The sequence below is a fragment of the Thermobia domestica genome, chromosome 1, assembly GCF_964235325.1.
Source record: "Thermobia domestica chromosome 1, izTheDome1.hap1.1, whole genome shotgun sequence".
Taxonomy (NCBI): domain Eukaryota; kingdom Metazoa; phylum Arthropoda; class Insecta; order Zygentoma; family Lepismatidae; genus Thermobia; species Thermobia domestica.
This window is the reverse complement of record NC_137454.1, coordinates 185,019,676-185,035,271: the sequence shown is the minus strand read 5'-3', so window position 1 is coordinate 185,035,271 and position 15,596 is coordinate 185,019,676. Positions and strand designations below refer to the sequence as shown.

At 32.9% G+C, this 15,596-nt stretch overlaps 1 protein-coding gene across 1 annotated transcript in view; it reads left to right on the top strand.

Annotated features, from left to right (window-relative positions):
• The window catches only part of LOC145675276 (uncharacterized), a 50,989-nt gene extending 36,071 nt beyond the window's left edge, over positions 1-14,918 (top strand). The window contains exons 4-6 of the mRNA XM_081745680.1: positions 5,276-5,412; positions 9,845-10,014; positions 14,815-14,918. Of these exons, the coding sequence (XP_081601806.1) occupies positions 5,276-5,412; positions 9,845-10,014; positions 14,815-14,918 (411 nt within the window). The remainder of the gene's footprint in view (positions 1-5,275; positions 5,413-9,844; positions 10,015-14,814) is intronic.
• Positions 14,919-15,596: the final 678 nt, after the last annotated feature.

Here is a 15,596-nt window from a genome sequence, read left to right as displayed (position 1 = left end):
GGAATTGAGCGTCAGGCAATAGTTACTAACCGTGGGCGATATTCAGACTGTATTTACATACATTGGATCTCTGGAAAAGTTTCAAACTACCAGAAAACCTGAATAGAAACAACTGGAAATTAGAAATGTTGCGACCTCCGCGTATAAAAGCATGAAGTGGAGCTTTGATCATAGTTGGCGCAAAAGGAAGCAGAGAGGATCTGCCATTTGCTTAACTGGGACAAACTTAAACTACAGTTAATTTTCTTTATCTTCAAAATAGACAAAAGTAATCGGAAAGTTGAAATGCACTGGGCTAGACAATATTATTTTGCATGAGACATGTTACTATGACTCACCGAGCTGCCTTCGCTTTGCATCTATTTATACATTCGGCATTTATTTTGCGGCTCTCTAAAAGTCTGCTGCCCCAATGAACCGTATTGACTGCTATGATGATATTGATGTTATATAAATACATTCTATTAACTACAGTCGTATTGTGTCTAGGTTATATCATTATGTCAGAAATGTATTCTATGAAATCTATCAAACATGTGATTATGAAACATGTACTAAGAAAGGTAAACTGTCAAACTTTTCTTGGAACATATTCACAAATCCTCGTGTAACACGGCACATATTAAGCCGATAGTCTAACTCCCGTCAAACCTTTTCCAGTATGTTATGATCAATATCAGTAATGGCTGCTTTAATGCGGGAACGCAGATCATTCAATGTTGTTGGAAGTCGTGGTACGTAAACATGATCCTTTACAAAACGCCAAGTGAAGAAATCAGATGGAATCAAGTCAAGCACACAGAAAGACTCTTGCCTTCCATTCAACGCTATTTTCCTTAACTGCTCCCTGCTGATTCCTACCGGTAGAAAGTGAAAACATTGCATGGAAACTAAACGTTGCAAGTTAGCCTTTCGAAGTGCATGTCTCACAATACCATACGTTTATTAGATTTCACCGAATAAATTTCTGAATTCGGGTAAATCATTTTAGCTTGCCCTGTATAATTATTAGCAGTTTGCATAATATATTGACACCTCTTATTATTTCATGTTATAGCAAGCTTCAAGAGACTAGATTATGAGTCTATATTTTGTTTCTAAAGATTTTTGCAATGTGGTGTAAATGTAGTAAATAGATCAACAGTGGTGGATCTGCCTAGGCTCCCCAGTTTTTTCAGTGACCAAATAATTTAAGCTGTTATTGAAATATTTTTGAAAGTTTATATATACCTATTATAGTCTGGGTACTGTCTGGCTCTCCCAGTTTTTACCTTCTAGATCCCCCACTGTTGATCAATATGTAAGTTAATAAAATACATATTTGATGTGTAAACGTATTTAGATATCTATTAAGTTTATAAATTACCATATAGCACATACTCAAATCCCAAAAATGACGACATTTTGTTTTTTGTGAATGGAAGCTATTATATATATATACATATATAAAGGGCCTATTACTTTCAATAACTTATGTCCGCATCAAACCTAAATCCGGCACTGGGTGTTAGCATTAAATTTATGCACTGTCATGCTGTAAGTCCATAGAAATCGTTTCTAAAAAGCAATACTCGTATGGAAGTTTGGTAATGCTGCTACTGTTGCAGATCAAACGCGCAGCCTTCAGCATTTTCACTTGTACGCTTTTCCGTGTCCCTCTTATTATTCGTAATCTCATTCTGCTTTTAATTGATGTTTTTTTACTTCTTCTTTGAATACGTTTTTCTCGCTTTCTGGAACACACTTTATTTTCATGTTTAGGGCAAGGCAGGCATTGCATGTGTCAACTTTGGGAGATTTGATAGCAATATGTCCGAACTCTTTCTTCATAAACTGTCGTAGTACGTATAACTAACTGGTGTTTCTCCATTCAATAAACATTGGTCTTCTTACATTTCATGCAACATATGTTTGTTTAGATAACTTGCCAAATATTTCTTCGTACCCTTGCGCCGACTGTAATATGATTCATATGTTGGAATATTCGGAAATGCTATCGTAAAAATGATAGTTTACACTCTACCATCTCTTTTGGTGGCGTCTTTTAACCCCTCTTATCACGTGATATTATTCGTGTATGACATGATTTTCTCTTCTGTTGAATGTTGATATTTAAATATTTTACGCCAATACCAAACACTTTTAAAAAGCAACATTTACAAATTTGCTCTTTTACAAAATTAATTGTTTCAAAAAATCTGTAGCATATATCTCGCGAGCGTGGATTTAACTTTCAAGGTCTCGTGGACTTTTTTAGGAGTAATTAAAATGCAGTTCACCTTATATTGGTTTTGCATACTTTGATAACTCAGCTCCCAAAATTTTTGAAACAGAGATTTTGAATGCTCTTCTGTTAGTTTACCTTTACAGTTAATTCTACAAACCAAAAGAGGTTGCCAAGAGCGCTTAGGAATAAGTTTACCACTCCTTGCTACAGTCTCATTACGAAAATATTTTCTTTTGTTGCCATTTTTCTAGACATTCTAGCTTTCCTCTTATCATATTCATCAGCACTACCTTCAGGTACAGGACTAGTTACACTCTGCTCATTTCTCTTATCATTCTTCTTATCACCTTCATTAGCAGTACCTTCGGGTAGAACACTAATTATAGAGTAATCATTTCTCTTCTCATTCCTCTTATCACCTTCATCAGCACTACCTTCCGGTACAGCTCTAGTTACACTCTGCTTACTTCTCTTCCTATTCCTAGCATATTCGTGTGTATTACCATCAGCCAAATCTTCACTAAGTTCATTTATCTTTTTTTAATTCCATTCTAGTTATTTGGAAAATAAACTTTCTGGCTTTGACTTCTCTTTTTTCCCAGTTTTTACACTACAGTTTCCCGAGTGTCCACAAATCTTTTCCTTCATTTTACGTTTTCTATTGTGTTGAACCCTTTTCACATCTTAGTCAGAAGACGAGTTGAGAAATCCAGATAACATATCACTGTCATCAGTATCGTAACTGGATTCTGACACAGATATGTCTTCGAAACTACGATCTGACAGTTCAGAAAGAATATTACTAATTTCGTTGTTTTCCATTCTGAACGAAATTCATTCATAAAAAAAGCTAGTAATCACAGTGTACTTATTCAACAAGTTTCCGTCCAGAAAGCTAAATGTTCTCTATACAAATATAAAATTGCTTATGAAAAGGAAGAAACGTACGTCCAGAACGAATAACAATAACTAAAAATTAAATAAAACCTTGAGTGCGCGTATTGTTTACGCCTCGTGGTGCATGTGTGCAGTATTTTACATCCGATAACAATATAAATAAATAATGGGGTTTAATATAAGAATACTGAAGAACATTCCTTTCATTTTAAATCAAAGATGCTCCTACAATTGTTGAAACAACAGGGTAGGCATGCATTACAACGAAAACAAACTTGATTTATTCCTTTTGGCAAATGCCATTTCCTGGATTTTTTTCTTTTCCTATAACTATAAGGGAATAAGTCTAACTTATCCCGTGATACTAAAAACATAACTGATGTGTTCTGACTTATCCAATTCAGTGCACTCTTTGTATCTCCCCAACTTATTGGATTAGAGGAACGTCGATTTGACCACTGAAAATTCATTGCAAAATAAACCAAATGTGAGATTTTTTTAAAAAAAATGATTTTTGGACTTATTCGCTTTGACGTTGGAAGTCTAGAATTTTTTCTGAAGATATCAGAATTTTTAAATATAAAACTTGAAAATTTCGAGCAATATAGTCAGTTTTACTTACTTATCTTTAAAGTATTAGAACCACAGTATTCGATACCATCGACATGTCCTAAATGAAATACGCTTATGCTTTTATCAAAATTGAACAACATTTACGTTGTTTCTACAGTAAAATTCCTACGATCACAGACCGAAAGGTTCGTGTAAACGCCTAGAGAAAAAAAACATGACTTTCTTTGAAACCATGCTTCCATAAGTCCTCTATATAATCGTTGCGTTTCGTAACATTCTCGTAAGCTGTCTTACACTTGAGAAACCTTTTTTTTCAAAACTCTGCAACCCCCGGTTGAAAAAAAAAGGATTTTTTTAAATTCAGGAATGATAACATAAATGCAGTTCAAATTATGTCCTTGAACCGGTAGCTCAATTCTAAAAAACGAAACCACTTAATGCTTGCTTTGGCTACATAGAGGGTATGGTATAATTCCCTATCCTAACATATCTGCCATCTCTACTGATGCATTGTATAATGGAACTGATTCATTATCTCTCCGAAGGAACAACTCCTTGCTGGACATTGTTCAGTGTGTGAATTTTACTTTCTCCTAATCAAGCTACGATAGCTTCCTACCTTAGCAACCGTATTAAATTACATTGCTTACATAATAGCAAATTATATTTTCGAGGTATTCTTACCCATTCTAAGCGGAGCAAGGGAATGAAAATCTGACTCAGGTTGGGCCTTTATGTAGATTGGTACCGTCCGTAAGTTATCATAATTTTACTTTGTAATTATCATAAATTTAATAAACCTACATGCAGCTTCAAATCTATTTATTCTAAATATTAGGATCATGCTAATGGTATATTATCTGTTTATCTATCTATCTGTTTATATAATATATATAATTGTAATATTATTGCATTTATTTGATTACATCCATCCGTCTGTTGCTCTACTCGATAAATCTTGAACATAAACGGATTTTTTCCATTTTTTTCAAATTTATTTGAGTGGTTATTTCGACCCAGTTCATTTATCGAGTCAGTTATTATATTCATGGGGAACGGGATCCTTAACAGTGGCTATCAACATACCATTCAAGGAAATATGTGTTGAGACTAGAATTTTTTAAGGGAAAAGAGAGAAACTATTTTTGTATTAAAATATTTTTGACAAAAAGAAACATATTTGACACTAAAATACTCGTGAGGCTATATCTTCATATTTTCAGGGTATTAAAGTACTAAATTATAGAGTATTGTTCCTGTTTAAAGTGGCGAGAAACATATATGCTTTCCATGGTTTGAACATTTTTTTCTTGCTAACACACTTAAAATATTGACAGGGATAAAACGGAAATTTATTAGGATAACGAGAGTATACATTACATACGACAGAGTGTTTAATACTGTACGGTTTAACTATGGCCAAGGCACAATCTTATATGTATATCTCGCGTAAGCTTCTTAATTGTATTACAGAGTTCAATTAGGTTAGTAAATCGGGGGTTTCTGTAAAATATAGGTGAAGTTAAATTTAGGATAGAGCTACTAGTTAAACATCAATTAATTTATTTATATTTTCAGATTATAGCTACGCCACAATTGTATGCCTCATTTACATCACCGGATGGAGTGATAACTCAAGCCGAAACTCCGGATTTCTTTAACAATCCATACGGCCCTTGTTTCATTTATAACTCTGCATTACCAAGAATGACCAGGTAAGGTTCATTGCACGTAGTGGCGTTTATTTCACATTTCGGAATGTGCTCAATGACCAATTGAACAGAACAAGACTGTTCGATCTTTGCGGGGAAAAAAGCTCCATTCAAGTAATATTTATATTTCGTAATATGACTTCAAGTGGTACACAAAGCACCACACTATATAATATCATACGATATGTATACATTAAATATATTCCTAGGCTACAATTACTATGCCCATATTATAACAAGGCAATATCTAAGTATGGTAGAGCTAGGTATAGGGAAGAACTAATCGGGCATACACGGACACATGATTATAGGTATGATCATTAAATGGAAACTTGGTTGAGTTAATATGTGATTTAGATACTTCTTTTGATAGATGTACGTTCTAGAGCAGACGAGAAAGAGAACGATTAGTACATAAAGAAATAACCAGTTACAATGACTGCACGGAAATTTTGGCTTGTACCGTATTAAATGTTAAGAACGTAACAAAAGGTAGGGCTACCTTTTCGAGAGTATATACTCTCTTATAGTATATGGATATGAAACAGTATGAAAGCTCCAATAAAATCCAGAATTTAATCTTGATACACATGTGTAATGCTATGAGATGATCATGAGAGATGCTGTATGAGGACTCTAAGTAACAGTAAAATATTGAGGTAGCTAATATGTTCTCCGCTTAATCTTAAAATAGTTACGAAATCTTAATCTTCACGTCATACATATTTTGTCCTTCCAACTAAAGACAAAGGGCATGAATCTTGAGCCAAGACCAAGGCGAACGAAGCTTTGGGTAAATGCTCTCCTTACTATTCGTCTCAACAACCAGCTATTACTTATTTCGACATCTCGATCATCTCTTGATAGGGGAGAACCTCTCTATTACCGTGAGTTGAGGATTACTTTGCTTCGCGACTTTCTTTGGCAAGGATTACAATCGTCTGAACGAGAACAAAAGTGTGTTTCTGCAGCTAGAGCATGATCCTAATATATCTGCAATTTGTTCAACAAAAATAGGGCAATAGGACCAGGTTAAGAAGAAACATTTAATAACAAGAAGTTACAGTATATGGCCTATATTGAATTGTATCAGTTACTACAGGAAATCGTTAGTAATTTAACAGAAACATTATAAGTAAAGTTTGGGTTTTACTGCTGCAACATTGAGCTAACCCATGATCTGTGTCTAGTATTAATCATGGTTTATTTTGTATTTTGGACGTATAAACAACCACACATTGATTTTTCACATGTTCATTTATTGGTCTTAGGGAACTGTATTTTTTATTTTTAACAATATAACAGAAATCTCTCAAGCAAATCGAACATGATTAACCCTCAGAAAATCTAATCTGATTAATATGGTGTTAATTTGGAGATATCTCTGACCATAGGGAAGTGGCCGCATATAGTTCGTAGATGGCCTCTACATAAAGTGTATCATTCATCACATAGTGCAGGATTTTATTTTCGACAACGATGACACTGAAAGATATGTAATTCTGATTCTGTGCCTCCGAATTATCTATAGGTGATTAGCAGTGCTAAGACCAGATACTTTTCAAGGAAGGAGGGATATAGTGTATCACAATTTTAATGAAACCACGCCTCCACAGTTACATGTTCATTATTAATGCATATACATAAATATTAATGTATAGTCATTCATCGCATTAGAATATTACGTCATTCATCGCAAATAATATCTTGATTATAATACACACGTCATCATTTAATGTGTACATAAACAGTTTTGCTGTTTATCTGTTGAGTATAATCAAATGATTGCCATAATAGCAGACAATTAAAACCCACGTCATCATAGAGTATTCACCGTATTTTACGGTAAGGAAAAATACTTCTTTAATCTGATTACATCACATACAACACCGTCGCACTACAACTGTTTCGTTAAGCTTGCCGTGTGTTTATTAAATTATTTATTTATTTATTTGTCATCAACAGAATAGGCACAAGCCTAATTATAGCGTTGGTGTATTACATAATAAATTTACAATAGTTTTCTTAAACAAAGAGTTCATATTAGACATGTGAATTTTTTATGGTCGATACACATTTTGTTATAAGAAGAGCATAGTCTCCAGATAGGTGATTTCAATAAAACGTTGGTACTTGCTTTTTTGCATTAGAACAGACCAGAGTTGTCAGCAAGTGTTTTAAGTATTGTGCTGACAAAAATTTAGTGTTGATATGAGTTCCGTGCAATTAAGCTCTTTTTGTACTATTTTATGTAGGAAAATTAAATCTGTCACTTTTCTTCTTTGTTGAAGTGTAGGGTACAGGAGTTGTCTATTAATGTAAGATAATCTTCATAAAATTGATAGATTCCTTTTCTCTTGTACGCCAAGTATTTGACAAATTTAGATTGGAAGTTTTCCAGTTGGTGCCGGTATTGCTGTTGTGATGGGTTCCAGATCACAGCAGCATATTCCAGTTTTGATCGGAAATAGGAATAATACATTTTACTTAGTATAGTAATATTGTTAAATTTCTTTCCAGTTCTAATTATGAACCCTAACATCTTGAGAAAATCATGAACTGTGCTCCCTATATGGTTATTAAATGTCAATTTCTTATGAAATGTAACTCCTAGTAAGATCTAATTCATTCAATAATTAAACTTTTTTCATTTTTGGTTTCTGATAAACGACAAAATGATGCATTCGTTTATATTTAATTAAGTTTGATAAGAGAACACCAATTAACAATATTTTCCATGTCACGTTGGAAATTGAGACAGTCTTTTTTCCAACCGTATATTTTGTGATCCGCTGAAAGCAATTGTCACTTAATAATATATGATCATTGAGATCGTTAATGAATAAAAGGAACAAAACGGATCTAGTTTAAAGCCCTGGTGAATTCCGGAATACGCAATATAATGAGTTGATTTATATTCTTTCTAGATAACAGTTTGTTTATGATTATTTAAATATGATGAAAAGAACTTGATCAGGAAAGAAGAGAAATTCTATTCACCTAGCTTATGTAACAATAATGTTTGGCTGACTCTCGAATGCCTTTTCAGTATATATATATATATATATATATATATATATATATATATATATATATATATATATATATATATATTACATCAACCTCACATCCTGCATCTAACGAATTTGCTTAAATGTAGCCCTAATGAAGTGTAACAGTTGACCAACTAACAGTCCATAATAATCATTAAATAAAATTACTGATTTCATCTTACAAAATTATTAAATAATTTAAAGAAGAGACGTACAGTATATCATTATTATATTAAGTTACTTCGTTTTTCATTTGACTTATATTATTTCTCTTAAGAGTGTATATTATCACTAATGTGGAATATTTTATGTTGTGATAATTAATGACGTAACACTAGAAAGTTATACTTAATAATATAACTTCAAACTTAAAATAATATTTCTCTATTTCAGTGAAGGAACAAATTTAAAGGAAATTATCAGCAACCACTCTATCACTAGCAGTGGAGAAAATTTACGTTTTCATTTAAGATATGTATTGAAGTACACTCAGGTATTTTCTTAGCTACATCAATGTCAACTTTTCTTTAAAATTTCAGTTTTTTTTTTTTTTTTTTTACAAATTATTCATCATCGTTATCCACGATGCACTTCTTCAATTCTCTTTGTGACATGTCATCGTGGAAAATAGTACTATTTTTGATTCTACAAAGTTGGAGTGACCTATACCTTTCTCAGTTTATTAAAACATCTTATTTTTCTTACAAACTTTATGAAGGTTAATTTCAACTAGTGTGGTTAGTTTTTTCAATTATTTTCACCATCTTTATGTTTAAATATTTGAAAATGTACTTTGCCTTCTACGCTTGTTGTAACATTTCTGCTTCATATGCGATCAGTGTATTTGAGATTAAATCATATTAATCTGATAGCTTCATGTTCGTTTGATATGTTCCGACTAAAAATGGTGAAGTTCATGAAAGTGCTTCTAATGTAAAAGTTTGGAAGTTACATGTGACCTGTTGAAGCAGTATTATCATATTTCCCGTTGGTAGTCAGTTCTCTTGTCTACATAGATAACTTATTACAGCCATTCCTAATTATATTCAAAATACAGTTTCTAATATAATGGACGATATTTTTGAACATCCAGAGTGCATTTTTAGAAAACACACTTCAAGTGATAAGCATCTGAAGGAAACAAAACATCAGTAAAAGAGATACAGAAAAAATTTAAACGGAAATAAATCTATCCTAAAAACGTGAAGTTGAAAATCGAGTTATGTCATAATATTTTATTAAATTTGAGGTCTGTTACTTTTTTAGATCTTTTTAAGTGCTACACACGAGTTTCCTCAGAAGATAATGAATTACCTCGTTCACAATACAGTGGGGCAGATGAACTCTTTCCTGTATGATGTGAAAATGTTTGCAATTGTCAGCTCTCCAAGTTTGCGAAAGTTGACTATTAAGCAACGAAAATGTTTATTTGAAGATGAAAGGAAACTAAACACCAGTCTCATCTACAGTCCTGCAGCTTGTAACATGCAGTGCGAGTTTAAGGACGCTATGGAGCATTGTAAATGCTCTCCACCTTTCTTATATCATTTCGGTAAGGACGCTAATGAAGTATTACACAGATAGACCTTTTAAATAATACTAGCTGTATATAAATATGATTAATATAGGACTAAAAAGCCCAAATTTACCGGTATTGAAGCCAATATCTACAAAACGAGTATGTCATCTATTAGGACCTCCAGATTTCTCTTTGGATTTGAACCCCTTGTATTTTTTATCTCATATAAAATAATATTACTAGGATACACACAATATAGATTAAAGGGTAACTAAAGAATTTGAGATTTTCTATTAAATACTTTATTTTTGATATTAAGTACCAGATTGAACATAACATTTTCCTTCATAAGAATGATCCTAGGTTATGATGTGTTAATAGTTTGCCTTCCATTTGAAAATCTGTGCTCGATTCTCTGCGGGTATGCATGCAGTTTGGAGCATATGTTTTTCGCAGGTCCATGAATCGTATAGCATAGTGACGGAAAAGTAATTTAAAGCATAAAATTCCCAATGATCTTTTATTTAAGGCATGATAATTTTTATAAAATATGTAGTTTACATTATGTAAATACGATAGAGGTAATAACGTCGCATGACAACAAGAGGAACGTACTCCCATTTCCGTAGGTTTACAGGCTAGAGGGCAAAAATATTATTTTCTTAGAAAAATGTGTTTTAATAAGATGATAACTGAGCTACATTACTACAGATTATCAAGAAGGAGAACAGATGGCGTTACGTTCCATTTATGCCAAGTGAGGCTTTCAAAATTATGTCAAAACATGAAGAAAACAAAAACCGCATTTTTGGAGTTGCGTTCCTCTGGTTCTCATGCGAAGATGTGTTTCATTTATATATTTTGTTGTGATAATTATATTACTATACGCTGTATCCATATTTATTTGTTTTCAATTTGTAATTTACGAGTTTAGCAAAATGAGAGAAATTTACAGGAAAATAATCATTTGCAGGTCCTTTAAAACCCTGTGACACTAAAGGATTGGCTTGTATTGCACAGCGAAAAGGTACGTTCATTAGTTGAAAGCAATTAAATAGTTTTTTGAAACATAGCTAGAAATATATTAGAAATGATTAGCATTTATCACTTTGAAATTCGACATCGCTTTTAGATTGTGAATAAGATATTTGAATAGAAAAGCACTGATAATATGCATACTATAGAATACTCCTTTCTAGTACTATTAAAGACTAAACAAGCTTCGGACAGGTAAAATAAAAAAAAACAGATTTGTCTAATAAGAAACTATGTGTATTTCTAGATTTATATTAATGTTCTTGAAGTAGTTTTTTTATTGGCAGAAGATATCAGCAGAGTAACAATGTTTATCTATATCTCAGAAGCCATGTTAAAACTGTTTTTTTTATCTTTATAATGGCCATCGAATAAGATATCAAGATATCATGATCAGAACTTATAATGTTCTGTAGAACAATCCTTTGTCTTATAATGGTCATGAAGCAAATTTATATTACACATATACAGAATTGATTGTCTTTCTGTATACCGTATTTAGGATTGCCTGCATCTTATTCAGTGAGAAATTATGCTATTAAAATATAGAAAAAGCAACACAACACTAACATCAAGCATCAGCAAAATATGGCAATATAAGGAAACATTCGAAATTATAAAACAAATAAACAATTGTGTTAACTAAAGGGAATTCGAATTGTGGCAAAAACAGATATGTTTGCTTACAATGTTTTGAGAATAAGCAGACGAGGAACTGCCGCAGGAACAAGTATGTAAATTCTGACGCTGCGCTTGCTGACTCCAGAATGACACGTTGTATTTTATACCGGCTTAATAACATTATTACAAAACAGTATAAAGGGAAGATGGCAATAAAACCAGATGAAACTCAATCAAGCTTACTATTTTATTTGTATGCTGATAGGTTGCACTTTTAAAAGAGGAGTGTCCCGAAGCGGTACCTTCCACGAGCTGACAACCTTCGTAAGCAAACAAGTGTTTGATTCCTGAGAATTAGAATGTTCATTTAACATACTTTATTATGTTATTTAGTTGAAATAGATGACAAACTATTTTGGTAAAGTCAATTGGTGATACCAAGGAAATAAGCGTCATGTAACGCATGAACTTTTCCTTCCCACTTTCACGGAAATAAATAAATAACAGCTGACTAAAGGAACTGTGGTATCAAACTATAAAATTTTAAAATATGAGCTGAATTTAATATTGAGTAGTATGAGATACACAACAACCAATTGACATACACCAGGTGTTCGAAAACTCGTGCACCAACCATACACCAGCATGTAGGGGACATCAAGACAAGAAAAAGAGTCCTGTTCAACTTTGGTCAGATGCCACTAGTTTCGGAGATATTAAGTGTCGAAACCGTAGGAAAAAGAACTTGAGAGCTCTATATCGCCACAACCCTGAATGATTGAGAAAATGCGGCATGATTATGTCAAAGACTTCAAACCTACTCTATTCAGAAATGTGTATGTGGCGATTTTGAAATGTGTGCAAAAGGGATTCCCTAAAGGAAGTGGGGATTCCCAGGAAATTATCTGAGGAAAACTGGGTCCAAATTAGCATGTATAAAAAGACATGTTAATAGGGAACAAGTACTCGGTTGCTGAAGAAAGATATGTGAAACATCTGCACGAAAATTTAATTACGTATGATGTTATGCGTGATTGTATAGCGAGCAGTAACTGACAGAGCATAAAGAGAAATAAATTTCATCTCAGTGGCGCTGAATTGTGAAGGCGTAATGGTTTGCTCATGCAGTGATGCATTGTATGTAAATTGGAACAATTACAAAAAGAAAACACTAGATTAATCGGAAATAAACAAGAAAAGCTCCATGAAGGTCCGATAGTAATGAGGCAGTCTAATGTGATTGAAGATGCACGTGTGGATGTAGGATATGCTGTGTATGTATCGATAATTCGTTGTCGTGATCATAACAGTGACAGTTGTTAAGGGTTGTAACGTTCCTATTTAGATAGGAGCTAGTTACTCGGTACGGGTCTCCCACCGGTGAAGTCCCGCCACATTTGAGAAACAATATATATATTTTCAAATTAAGAATAGTTACTACAAATCCTAAGCACATTCATATGTTCAGCTTAAATATAAATACTATATAACCTTCCTAAAAATTAGGCCAATTGCAAAACCATAAATAGGTCATTCGTTAAATAATAAGTCAATGATTTAGGAAGTTCTTCTTTATAACAAAACCAATCGACATTACAAATTTCTTTACAAGTCATTAAACTCGCTGGTACTGATTGGACACATTAAATCAAATGCAAATGAAATTAATATGAGTTCCAATAAATCTCAACTTAATCGTGTTCCACGACAACCTAAAATGATTTGGATAATTGTACCGAATTTTCAAATATATATGCATATATCAAATATAGGAATTATAAGTATAGTTAACACACAACCGTCTATATCCCATTTAATCAAACAGTTAAGTTTCCATTAGAACATATATGAATTTAATATAAATTTAAGAAAGTTATTATACAACTCAACAGAATATTAAGTAAATAACAGTCCACAGTTTAGAATATCAAATTAAATTCACATGTAATATACACACCATTCGATAGATAGAGCCTACTATTACAAGTTTTACCGAGTACATTTCCAGCACACATCTAATGAGAATAACTCGAGTGCTGGGTGAAGTAACAACAATCGGCACTAGAGGCGCTATATTCAAAATTTGACAAACGAAACTAGTTTATCGAAGACTTGAAATAGAATGAATTTATATAATATCTCACAACCTTTCTTGGGGGGGGGGGTAACTAACGGAGTGACATGTTACACACTCGTCCTAGCCAGGATAAATACAAATAATGCTAATTATTTTTATTTTTTAAATTATAAATTATTTTGAGAATTTGTCCAGGTGTAAGTTAGTCTAAGTCTCTCTACTAATAACCTTCCGCTCACGATTCATACCAACTAAACAAAACTAAACTAAAAATAAAAAAAATTCCCCTGAATAAAACATTCACCATCACTCATCCTTCTCATTCACCCGATCTAACACCATGATTAGTAGATCTGAAGTCAGCAGTCCATATCCAAAATAATTTACAGTTTACAATCTCTTATATTGAAAGTGTGGATACCAGAATAATTCAATTTTTACTATTCTTTACAAATGGGATATTTTTTTTCTAAAATAAATAATATATAACATTAGTAACACTTTCTTTTTGTGATACCTATGTGGGAATAGACTCCGTCCGGCAGATCTATTCTTCCATACAACAGGTTTACAAGAGAAGTGAAGTCCAACCGATCACAATATTAAACATACGTATACGGACAATCTACAATACCAGGCCTGGAAACAACAAACAGATATTAACATTCACATATAAGATATACAAACATAAAAATTAAAAACTTGCCCATTTTATACATATATACAATAATGAATTGAAATTTCAGAATGACTAGAGTGACGATAGTTTCGTTGGATAAAAATGGTTTATAGCAAGATATAAATTTAACTTTAAATGCAACTTTAAACCATGGATTGATTTTTTTACCTTTTATTTGTTTACTGTACAATTATTTACATGTTGTTCTCGTCTCTCCCTGTAAGGTTTCGTTAGAGCAACATGGGTCTTACGAACGTCATTCTCATTGCTTAGAGATTTTACTTGAATGCTATTTGCGTTCAAAAAGCGCAAGATGGTCTGAAATGGTCCCTCCCAGCGATACATCAATAATTTGTTAAGCTTTTCAGCTAGAGAGGATTTATACTGGGATTTAATAAGTATTTTATCTCCAACTTCATAGGTGACAGGAATTCTACGCCGGTCGAATATTTGCTTACGCCGTCTCCAAGCCTTCGCCATGTTACTCATGGCATTGGCCAAAATATTGGGATCACGCTTACGTAAATTTAGTTCTTCTATTTTCCATTTAATATCTAATGGATCACAAACATTATAAGCTAATGTTAATTCCATCGGCGAACATTTTAATTCTTCATGTTCCGCACAATTTATGGAAAATTCTAATTCCGATAGTCCTTCATCCCAACGGGTTTGCTTATCATGGAAATATATTTTCAGGGCATCCTTCACCAAACGCCAGTACCTTTCCGAATTATTTGAGGCACTGTGATAAGGACTAATTCTTATGTCCCTAATACCCTGGCTATATTAGAAATCCTTAAAAATGTTAGACACAAATATACTGTGGTTATCCCTCGATAAACAATGTGGGAATCCGAATCTGCACATTAATTTGTACAGTTTATCAATTATAGTCTTGCTATTTAAAATCTTTATAGGTTCTAAAAATAATCGTTTGGAGCACGAATCCACCACTATAAGGCAATATTGACCAGAGCGTGTAGGACTAAGAGAACCAGCCAAATCTGTAAACCACACAGCATTAATCACTTTTTCATATTGAGAAACAAGTTACCCCATCTGTTTAACATTGGAGCTCTTGCTTAATTGACAGTCCTTACAGGTAGAAACGAAATTTCGAATATCTTTCTACATACCATTTCAATGATACCTCGCACAAATTTTACTGGTAGTCTTGGTCACGCCTAGATGGCTTCCCGG